This window comes from Zea mays, chromosome 8 (assembly GCF_902167145.1).
Source record: "Zea mays cultivar B73 chromosome 8, Zm-B73-REFERENCE-NAM-5.0, whole genome shotgun sequence".
Lineage (NCBI taxonomy): Eukaryota > Viridiplantae > Streptophyta > Magnoliopsida > Poales > Poaceae > Zea > Zea mays.
Window position 1 is genome coordinate 47,056,667 of NC_050103.1, and position 11,372 is coordinate 47,068,038.

The 11,372-nt window shown below is 45.9% G+C and overlaps 1 protein-coding gene across 6 annotated transcripts; it reads right to left on the bottom strand.

Moving 5' to 3' along the window:
• Positions 1–3,066: 3,066 nt before the first annotated feature.
• On the bottom strand, positions 3,067–10,806 carry LOC103635158 (respiratory burst oxidase homolog protein B). Of its 6 annotated transcripts, none has more exons than XM_020543257.2 (15): positions 10,412–10,806; positions 10,190–10,251; positions 8,047–8,141; positions 7,378–7,953; positions 7,135–7,294; positions 6,876–6,924; positions 6,674–6,787; positions 6,161–6,592; positions 5,576–5,962; positions 5,403–5,495; positions 4,760–4,875; positions 4,581–4,683; positions 4,328–4,407; positions 3,727–4,238; positions 3,067–3,591 (listed from the first exon to the last, which is right to left on the bottom strand). In XM_020543257.2, exons 4-15 carry the CDS (start codon positions 7,913–7,915, stop codon positions 3,482–3,484), a joined length of 2,694 nt encoding a protein of 897 aa, XP_020398846.1. In that variant the 5' UTR covers positions 7,916–7,953; positions 8,047–8,141; positions 10,190–10,251; positions 10,412–10,806; the 3' UTR covers positions 3,067–3,481. The 6 variants fall into 6 exon arrangements, with proteins under 6 accessions (XP_020398846.1, XP_008655905.1, XP_035817553.1 ...); XM_008657683.3 differs by having other exon boundaries at positions 8,047–8,157; XM_035961660.1 differs by having other exon boundaries at positions 8,047–10,017.
• Positions 10,807–11,372: the final 566 nt, after the last annotated feature.

Consider the following 11,372-nt stretch of genomic DNA (forward strand, 5'->3'; position numbering starts at 1 on the left):
GAGGGGTCAAACTCAATGGAACAAGAATTATCAGTGGTGAAACGACGAACGGAAAGGAGATTGTGAGTGATATGTGGGGCTACAAGAACATCGTTGAGAAAGAATGGTCTAGGGAGCATCGAGGCACCTACTGAGGTGATCGGTAGAGTGCAACTGTTTCCAACGATGATCAAGGTAGGATGTGTGCAAGGGGGTGGGTGGGAGTGAGATAGCATGCCTGTGGTGGGGGTGGTGTGGTAGGATGCACCGAAGTCGATGACCCAGTCAGAAGATAGTGGAGCTAGTGCCATGGTGTTGTAGGCGGCGACGAGGGAGGCCGTGTTCGAGCCGCCACCGAACAAGGACCAAGGTGTCGTGGTGGAGGTCCCCATAGGTGGGAGCACAAGCGGGGCCATGGTCGTTGGAGGCACGCCGTAGGCAGGCAACGAGGGTGTCCCCATAGTTGGCGTCGTCAGGAGAGCAGGCGCCGACACCGGAGGATGGGAGGCGCTGGAGACCTGACCCGGCCATGTGGAGATGGTGCCAGTCCAGGGGTTGTAGAACGACAGCCAACTCTAGGCGCCTCCCTGGCCGGTGGAACCTCCACGAGAGGGGTCGTCGTCCCCATGTCCGCCCTTGCGGGGGCGACGACCACCGTCGGTGGTGGAATGCTGACGAGGGGCCATAGGAGCCACAGGAAGGGCCGAGCGGGGGTCTCGATCGACGGATCGTGGGGGGCCTGCCCCCCGGGAGATGCCTGGGTGCCAGGGGTGGTGCTGTAGAGGGCCGATGCCTGGGTGGGAGCCTCGAAGGTCATGGTGAGCTCCTCGAGGAGAAGCTCATTCCGCACGACATGGAAGGTGGGGAAGGCACGGTCCTCTTGATCAGAGCCTTCAAGTGGCCGTAGCGAGGACTGAGGCCACGCAGGAGGTTCAGCACCAAGGTACGGTCCACCACTGGCTCACCGAGATCGCAGAGGGAGTCCGCCAAGCCTTTCATCTAGCGGCAGTACTCCTCCACGGAGAGGTCCCCCTAGGAGAACTAGTGAAACTCTGCGTCGAGGTGAAGGGCCCGAGCATCCCGGTTCCTGAGGAATTGTTCCTCGAGAGCGAGCCACGCCTGGCGACCCATGTGTGTCTGGTCACGGGTGATGTCCTGGAGCTCGACGGTGATGGTGCCATGGAGCCATGAGAGCACCATGGTATCCATCAGGGATCAGGCCGGGGACAGCGAGGGGACGACGTCGTCGAGGACGTGGTCGGCAAGAGCGAAGCGCCGCAGGGTGAGTAGCACCTGCCCCCGCCAGCGAGGGTAGTGGGATGACGCCGGGTCCATCACGATGGAGACGAGGGACCAAATGTTGTGGAGGCCGGCAACCTAGGCATGGAGAGCAGCGATGTGGTCGGCGTCGAGTCCAGAGGTGTGAGGAGCCTCTGGGGTGGACGGAGGTGTGTCCTGGACGACCGGATGATGCCCGTGGAGGAGGCGCTGTGCGGTGGCCATCTGTGCAGTCAGAGTGGTACTCAGGGCGCGCTCTTGGTCCAGGAGGAGTGTTGCGGCACGCTCGCGGTCGCGGGAAGCAGCAACGGTCGCCTGGATGGTGGCGATGGCCGTGACGAGCACCGAGGAGGCCGGCGAGGAGGCATTGATGCCGGGCCACGTAGGGGCAGCAAGGGCGGGGAAGCCTGGAGGGGAACCGCGGCGCGGTTGGGCAGCGCCGGTTGTGTCGGGGAGGGGCCCAAGGCCGACGATGTATGGGCCCCTCCGACAGCGAGCACGTCGTGGGAGCCGACGCCGGCGCCGACACTCTAGGGGGTGAGGCCGGCAGCAGCGAGCACGACGGTGAGAGCAGCGGTGTCTGCTGCCCGTGGGGGTACCAATCCAGCGGCCACGCCGTGGGCGGGTGGGGCCACTGCTGCGACGTTCGGGCTGAGTGCGGTGCTAGACAGGGAGGCAGCTGTGGGGAAGGGGGAAGGGGGAATGGGGAGGAGCCGCCATGAGCAGGGGCGCGGTCTGGCCGGCGGTCACGCGGCTGGGGCCAGGTTACGTGGAGGCGCGGGCACACGCAAGCCTGTCGACGCCGGCCACACGCAGGGTTAGGCTGTGGCGCGTGCAGGCCAGCAGGCGACGCAGCCTATCAGTGAAGACGACGAGTGGAGAACGCAAGAAGAGGAGAGAAGAACGGTGGGGGCTCAGCGAGAACGGCCGACGAGCGAGATGGAGGCCACCTCGGTGGCTGTGCGGGTGACGGGAGAGGTGGGAGGGGAAGCCGCGGCCGGGCCGAGGGTGGAGGCCGACGGTGGCGGCTGGAGGGAGGGAAGGGAGCCGGAGGAGGCGACTGTAGTGAGGGGAGGAAAGGTTACTGTAGCTCTGGTGCCATATTGGATATTGGGAAAACTCTAACCCTAGCTAGGTTGGGAGATATATTTATAACAAGACTATTTGGACCTATGCCCATTACATATGGACGAGACTAAACTCTAATACATTCTAACAGTACTGACAACCCATGAAAGCTCGACTTCCCACTCCAGCTAGCGGCAAATTACAGTATATTTTAGCCAAGCTACGTATGCCAGGGAGGTATGGAGACATCCAATCAGCGACAAACATCAAAGGCTGGTGGAATGATTTGATTTGGTACTTGGGCATGGCGAGACACCGGACTGCCAGAGAACAAAGGGCATAGTTTATATGGCATGGAATCTTTGGCAATAAAAAAAAGATGCCGACGCATGTTCCACAATAAGTCACGTACGGCGCAGCACCTTCTCTGATATTTTTTTGAGGCTTTGCCTGTGAAGAATTCGAGTGATCGACAGAGTATGCAGCATGTAGAGGCTGGATGTGAGTCACAGTGGCTATATTCAGTCCTTTTCTTTCTTTTCTTTCATCTTTGTTTTGGTAGGGTGTTGTGGTTTCGTTTTCTTCTTCATTTTAGCCGAGTAGTATTGCAGTCAGATCCTTGCACACATTGCACATGCTTTCAACTTAATGAAACAGCAGAACACCTACCCATTCTGCAAAAAAAGGGGAAATCTCATTTCTTATCATTTATCACACAAACTTTTTGGAAGTGCCAAGAGATCAAGCAACATAAAATTTAACATACATTTTGAGCAAACTTACGGAAGGCACAACCAGTTACTCAGCATCAGGAGTTGAGGATCACAATTCACAAGTGAACCTGACTCATTTGTGCCGTAAAATACCTTCCTCAGGGCTTTCAATGTAGTGGTGGTGCTTTAAAAGACAGAAGCAGTGTATGCCCAACACTCCAACAGGAGCAGACAAAACAAACAGACCTGTCAAAACCAGCTGACATGTGTTACAACTTTTAAGGTTGTATGCTTGCAAAGACAATTCATCTACTCTTGACATGTACAACAAAACAACTCCCATCGTCTTATTCTTCTACTCGTATATATGTTACAACCATCGTAATTCACATATTCTGAAACCATTAGAGGGCCACGCCTAGAGCTTTTCTCCAGTTCCTCCATTAGAAGTTCTCCTTGTGGAACTCGAACTTAGTATTTGTCTTGTGGGTGAAGTCCGCTGACAGCTGCCGTAGCTGTGGCACAAGGACGGGCTCACCACAGTAGAAAACTCCTGGACAGCCATCAAATGTTAGTAGATGATGAAGTCAATTGACGTTTCTAGTGCTTGAACACAGTAGGAAGGTGGCATAGAATGTTTGTAGTGCTTCTGACATGATAGGAAGATGACACAAAGGACGTGACATACCGATGCGTTGGTTCTCGTGGTTCACTGCAACATGTTTGAAGACGCTTCGCCAATTCGGCCGTGCAAAATGCGTCTTGACACTAGTTCCAGACAAGATGTCGACTCCCTTCTTCGCGTGCTGGAGCTCCTGGAGCATGACAATGAGGGCAGAACGTACATCCCCTTCCTGGTGCACACTCGAGCAGTGGTTGTGGAGTTCAATGACTCCATCCTTGTCCTTCTCAGCCACCTCATTCATGACCCCTCGGAACCATTCAAAGGACCCCTCTTCCCTGGTCACCCAGTAGAAGTAGGCCCTCTTTGTCATGAATGGCCTCTTCTTGGCCTTGCCACTGCCCTCAGGCTCCGTGCCTGCAACAGATCCTCCAAGCTGGATGTGGTTAAGTACATCCTTCACAATGCTAATCAATGGTGTGGCTCCAATGCCCAGTCCAATGAGCAGGAGCACATCATATTCCTGATAGTCTTGCGCTGGAGCACCGTATGGTCCATCAATCAAGAGTTTCGGGAACCTAGACCATGTCAAAATTCAGGGTCAGATGAATCTAAGAAATGTATACTTTACTGTACTACATTTCAAAAGAAATTATACAAATTCTACCTCGCGTTGGTCTCGGTGATCCCCTTGGAAGGGTCAGCTCTAAGGAGTCCACTTTCTCCATCAGATGGAGGGCGGCATGCCTGGTTCATGTTTACGTAATTGTCAGTTCCAACAACAAAAGCAATTGCATCAGATATCACAATTCACAAATAACAAATTTCACAAGTTGCATTCACCGTCCTCTAAGAGTTGTTGAGTCTTTCTAGAAGGATCCTATTGGGCCAATAAAAACTCAACCTAAGAGCCAAATCACCTCAGAGAAGACAGTCCTAAGACGTGAAGTCCAATCACCCCTTGTGCGAATGTGGACACTAAGATAATCATCTCCTGGTGCTGATGTAATCGAAAATGGGTGCCTGCAAGAGAGAGAATTTATGCACTTCAGTCATCTACTGATTATCACTTTCCATGAGGAAGGGTGTAAGTGCCTACCATTCGTATGGAGAGACATCACTGCATTTTATGAAGATATACTGCCCACTCCGATACCTGAATCCAGGTGGCTTGGACATATAGAGAGCCAAAACATTCCCTGGATATACTGCAACCTATTGAGAGGGCACAAAATTAAAAGTCAAAGAGGGAAACCAAAACTTTCAAAAATGACTTTTCATAAATAAATAAAATGAAAATACTACAGAGTAAGTAGGTATCTTTGTAGAATGAAAGAAAATAGACACGGAAATTCGAGTTCAACACAGAAGTTGGGTGAAGGCTGTATAGCATACTCCCTCCGTTCCTTATCTTAAGGTGACGAAGGTTGTCCTAAGTCAATGTTTTGAAACTTTGACCAACAATATCTATAAAAATAATTATTTTTAAATTACAAAAATTATATATAGTGGTAGATGTTTTAATAATAAATATAATATTTCATTTTATTTAGTAAATATTTATGAATATTTTGTTATTACTGGTCAAAGTTGAAAAAAATTGACTTAGAACATACCTTCGTGGCCTTAAGATAGGGAACGGAGGGAGTAGTGCACACCTCCTACTGTCTGACTTTGTTTTGTTCTCATCATATGCAAGTTGAAATATACAAGCAAAACCAAAGGAACGGAATTGTATGTACCTTCTGAATCCTAACAGCATCATGGCTCCTAAATAGCCGAAGAATGCGCTCACTTACATACAAGAGCACAGGGACAGCAAGGTACATCCATGTCTGCAACGGTTGAGATGCTGTGTAAGTAATAACTTCCAGAAATCAGATACTCCCTAGCCAATGAGGGTACAGATGTTTACCGTTTTCTTGTACCATTTCCTGCTTAGATATAAACAGGTCCCATGGACAATGAGCAGTGCATACACAATAACAAATAAGTGGTGAGTAAACCAAAAGGCATTGAAGCCAGTCATTTTCTTGAGGGGATTAGAATCCTTGAGCTTATTACGCCGAAACCATGGCTGGGCCAATACGAAAGCTATAGTCATAAGTACAACCATGACCACACCTGTCCACCCTTCAGTTCCCTTTACAAACCACCAGTAATTTGGTGGCCTTTTGTCTCCAAAGAAAGGCTTCATTGGTTCATAGGCAGCATCACTTGCATGCAGCAGCAGAGGAAAATCACATGTCAGGTGAGCACCTGCATGCAAAACAACACCAACTGCAACACCTGCTGCTATTACCTGCACAATAATTCCATACATATTACATAATGTAACTTCCACATTAGCAAGTGTAACTATCAGATGGGAAGGTTAACAATTCATTCTCATTGGTCCTCTAGGATAAAAAAAGAGAGAACTATGTTTCAATTGGAACAGATACTCCCACAGAATGGAAAGAATCATCCTGTGTTCGATACTGAGTACATATAGTCTTACCTTATGGAAGTTTATGTTGTCATTGAAGGGCACAACAGCACCGATCTTTGTCTTTGATCGAATCCATGTGATTGTATTTCGGCAAACAGGAAAAAGAACCAGGGCCATATTGAATTTGAGGGTCTCTGCAGCACCTTTTGCAGTGGTCACACAATAACCCATGATGTGAAATACTGCTCGATTACGGTATTGGATGAACTTCCAAATAAAGAGGCCAATGCAGATTGAGAGCCAGAGAGTCATAACCCAAATGCGCTTCCAGTTCTCCTCAAGGAAGTACATGAACTCTTGCCAGTAGTGGTAAAATGGACCTGTGTCCTTGTTTGATGCAAGCTTCATGCTAAGAGCTTTGCTAAGTTTCGAGCTATGCGTTGTTGATCTTGCAACAACTTGAGAAGGTGATTGCAGCAAAAGTGCCTTCAGATCCTCAAGCTGTTAATCGTTTAGCATGAGTTAGTTCATTGACAGCCAAAATTGTTATTTTTATGAGTAAGATTGGGGCATTGGGCAGACCTCAATGTATCCAAGGCTGTCACGGTCAAGTTCTTCCATTATGAGTGCCGTGTACTCATCAGCTCGTTCCTTGAGCTTGGAAAGTTTGTTTGCTGATGCACTGAGGGTAATAATCTGCAAGAGCGTACTATCACTAACTTAGAATCTAACAACGTACAACATGAACATATTAGATTTTCAATTATAGATTCTTCTGACAGACCTCCTTAACCTCCTCTTCTGTGATTCTTCCATCGGCATTCTTATCAACCCTGGACAGAAAAAAAATTAACAATGCTAAGTGCCAAATGAAATTATGGAATACACAACAGCAGCATGTAAACTTATTACAATAGTTTGCTTCATTTTTTAAAATAACATGTTAGTAAGGCCAAGTATTTTTTTATGTGGAGCTGGATTTCAATAACTCATCACATACAGTTATGCATGAAGGAAACCAGATATTCATCAAAAATACTAACATGTCAAAGAATATCTGTAAACGGTTGTCAAAACCCTGATCACTGAGTTGCTCCCAGAAATCTTTGAGCTCATCTTTAGTCAGCACCTGCTTTGTTATCCCTCTCTTTCTTGCTAATGAATCAAACAATTGCACTGCAAACTCATCAGATCCATCCATCCCTGCAGAACCAAAGCAATGATTGTATTAGCACTGTTCAAATGGCTCTATGGAGATACACATTCAATAGAACCGCTATAATTACCAATGCATTTCCCAAATCTTGAACGTAGCAGCACACCATCAACCTGTAGCTCGTTGAACCGTTTCTCCACTACAGCCCAGCCATCATGACCAACTTTTGCAGTCACAAACTGCAAGCCCTTGAGCGCTACAGCAGCCCCGCTCTTGCTTCTGTCCAATCTCTTCCTCATGTTCTTTCCCAACTGTGTCTGTGGCGCCTTAGTGCTTGAGTTCTTCATCTTTAGTCCATTTTTCACTTGCCTAATCTTTGATGATAGCTTGCCGCTCCTTGATGAGGAAGGTGACACAAGTGACAGGCCATCAAACCCATTACTATGCCCTGAGCCACCATCATCGACTACCCTGACATCTTCGATTGCCACTGAATCGCGCTGTACAATGGTGATTTCCACAACCTCGTCATCATCTTTGAATCTGGTGGTCTTCACGCCCTTCTGGATTGGTTCTCCCAAATTCCCACTGTGTGGGACTAATGTTGTAGTGTCATCTTGTGACCTCCTTGAACTGCCTGTGTCCGTGGCAGCTTCAGTGGCTGCCATATTCTTCTCTAGCGCTGAGGTCAAGTTCTCCTTACTCTCTGGTCAAAAGATAACATTAGTAACAAGGACAAGAATAGGAGAAAACCTTGAAATGAGTACTGAAGCAAGTAAAAGCGAGCCAGCTAAAATACCTTTCTTGGAAGGTACAAAATGCCCTCACGATAGTGGGTGAGAGGCTGAAAGAGAGGCTCAGGCTAGTTTCTTTAGTGCTGCCGGTCTCCCTAAACTGCAACAAGGTTTGGCTAACAAAGAAAAATTGAGTTTTTTCAACACATTCAATGTATAGAGAAATAATGAAGAATGAGTGAATTTCAGGGAAAGAAGTCTTCTGGAAAGAAAAACTGCCCTTGAAAATTAAAATTTTATTGTGGTGCTTGAAGAGAGGGGTGGTTTTAACTTTTAACAAAAGACAATTTAGCAAAGAGAGGGTGGAAAGGAGATTCTAAGTGTAGTTTTTGTGGCTTAGAAGAAACTATTCAAGGCCTTCTTTTCGATTGCTGTGTGGCTAGATTTTTATGCAATTCTCTCTTCATCATTTTTAACATCAACCACCAAGAAGCACACTTCACATGTTTGGATCTTGGTTATGGAGCTTCGCTCCAGGGCTCAGAAATCAAATAGTAGTGGGGAACTGGGGATAGAAGCAATGTGTTGGGTCTTATGGTTGAATAAATAGAAATGATGCAGTGTTCCAAAGGCACATTGGATCAGGCAATGGTCCCTGCTGTCGAAAGAGAAGAGAGATGAATTTTGAGAGAAGGTTGCAGGCAACTAGAAGGCCTGATGTTAGAATGGAGCCAGTGTGTGAAAAACCAGAGAAGGATATGAGTGTATAATCTTTTTTTTTCCATTGTCGTTTTCTTTGGCTAGGTGTTGTGGTCTTTGGGCTCTTTGTATTGACACTTTGAGTGGCGATATGTCTTGGACCTTTTCCGTGTCTGTTTAGTGGAATTTGGTCTAAGTACCCTTCTTGTATTGTTTGGCCATAAGCTCACTTGTGAATGTAAAGGCTGGAATGCTTATATTCTGTAATCTAAAAAAAAGAATGGCCCTTTATTATCTATCTATAATTAGTCAAGTAAAACAAAAACAAGAGGAGACACGCATTCTGATAGCGCAATATTTCAAGGGAGTGTTCATTTCTAAAAAAGAAAGTTCAACAAGATTAAAACTACTTGTAGTTGAGGTAACAAAATTTTATAAGAAATGTTGGCCATAAGACAGGGAAGTCAAAGAGAAGCAAGGGTGATGTATCCTTCAATCAGATGCAGATCTTGCATCAGAAAATACAAATATGCGTAACATGATGCTACTTTAAGTAAGAAGATTACAGGGATAGCCTCAACGGATTTACAGCCTGGATGGCATCAGCAAGGTTTGAAAAGGGAGGAAGTAAAAGCAACCTAAAATAAGCAGGCCTACTAGAATATCAAGTTTTTCTTACCATGTATCTAGATATAAATATTATGTCCAGTTTTTCTTATCATAATTCATAACTATTTTTATAGTCTTTTTTCGTAATTCTAAAGATGACTTACCATGACAATTTTTCTATACCTTTATAACTTAATTTTTGTTCAGGGTTGTTAGCAGACAAACATATCACAACAATTTGTCAACACAAAATTTTCCAGCACATTTTATCTAATAATTTTTACTAATAACATAATTATTCACATAAGTTTTTGTTGTCTAACCTATTTTGGCGTAACTTGTTCTAGGCAAACTTATAAATCTAAAAAATAAAGAAATAATTAATAGATTAAGGCTTCATGTCACAGGATTCAGTTTGTTTTCATAGAAAATATGCAGAAAATAGGATTTATTTCCCTACAGTCCAAAGGGGACCTGATAATATACAAAAATTTAAAACAAAAAGGAAAAAAGGATTAAAACTGCGAGTACTCCAGCGACTCGCTCCAAGCCTCCAACTGACAGCGCCGCGAGGGGGGAAAAGATTCGCACGCCGAGGTACTACCCACACAAAAATTCCTCCTCGTGCTCAGATCTAGTGGGCGCAGTTCTCAAATAAAATAGAATGGAACCGCCCACAACAACATTTCTGAACCGAACATTCACTTCTCGGTACTAGGAACAGCAACCTTAAATTGAATGGAAAAAAATAGAGAAGCGTTTAAGACTGAGAAGTGATTAGGGAAGAACTGAACCAAATGGAGAACGAGAAGAATGATAAAAAAAATCAAAAACAGAAGAAGGAAAAAATAGAAATTTGGGAGGCTGAAATTATGGAGAAGCCGGAGAAGAACTCTGTACCTTAAACCTTCCCAGAAGTTTCAGCCGTGGAATGGAGCTCCGAGCATTTCCTGACTCCGCCCCTAAAGATCAAAGGAAAACCAGGGTATACAATCATCAGCGAGGAGTGCGATTGCATGTATAAAAGAAAAAACAGAGAAAGTAACATCACGCTGGAGACTAACTTCAGATTTCAGGGATGGAACAGAATGAGCGAAAGGACAAAGTAAGTGGAGGACGAACCACAGGCACACGCGGCGCTGGGCCTCGGGAAATGCTGGTGGATTCGCAGCCGGGAGGCCGCTCAGGGAAGCAGGAGATGCAAGTGCAGGTGGGCAGGTACTAGAAAAGCAGTAGCACCAGCCGGCCTCCCTTCCTCAATGCGATGAACAACTGTTAAAAAAGTAGTCGCTGAGGAAACCACAATGAGGAAGGAGCCACGGCGGTGGTGTGGTGTCGTATGAGTAGCGCTGGTGTTCGTGTCAGTTTGCGGCGAGTTGAGGTTTGTTGGCTGCTGCTTGCTGATACCACTTTTACAGTATTTTATCTCTATAAATTTTACTCACTGTGCATTTGTCTTTTCTCCCTAACAAACGCTGGATGGATTGACAGCTTGACTCCCTCGGGCTGCTAGTCTGCTGCTAGCAAAACGCATGTGCTTTTGGTGGCATTGTTGGTGGTGGTGGGGTTGGTGTGGTGGCTTGGTGCAGCTGATGTTTTCAGTGACTTGACAACTATGGAGAGGTTTTAAAACAGATTGATGATAGGGTTGTTAAGAATGTACGTTAAAGTATGGGGGTGCGTTAACAAAGAAGGTGAAACTCGTCTCGCTTTCAGACTATCCAGGTTTCTCCATATCCTTACTCTATGGCACTATTTATATCAAGATTTTTCACTCTATATTATAATCATTCACACTCATGTCTCGTTATATATTTTCTATATATCAACTATTACAGAATCTATCTATTCATGATCTCTCCAGATTATATATCTAGTTTCCCATGAATATGGAAAGATCAAAATGGATATACGAATTAAAGAGAATGGAACTTGAATACGTGTTTGAGATAAAAAAAAAAGTTTGTTGCCATTGCGAAGAAACATCGAGAGAGTATGAGCCAAACGACAACCATTTGTCTATGTGCTCACTCCAAGAACACAAAAGGCCATGAAGACGCCACGATGCTATCTCATTTGATCA

Excerpts from the sequence above, each read along its gene's own strand:
- LOC103635158 (XM_020543258.2), bottom strand. The coding sequence starts at position 7,915 with ATGGCAGCCACTGAAGCTGCCACGGACACAGGCAGTTCAAGGAGGTCA. Across the intron at positions 5,963-6,160 it reads ACAACATAAACTTCCATAAG|GTAATAGCAGCAGGTGTTGC; the intron begins GTAAGACTATAT and ends ATTATTGTGCAG. Across the intron at positions 4,408-4,580 it reads TTAGGACTGTCTTCTCTGAG|GCATGCCGCCCTCCATCTGA; the intron begins GTGATTTGGCTC and ends AACATGAACCAG.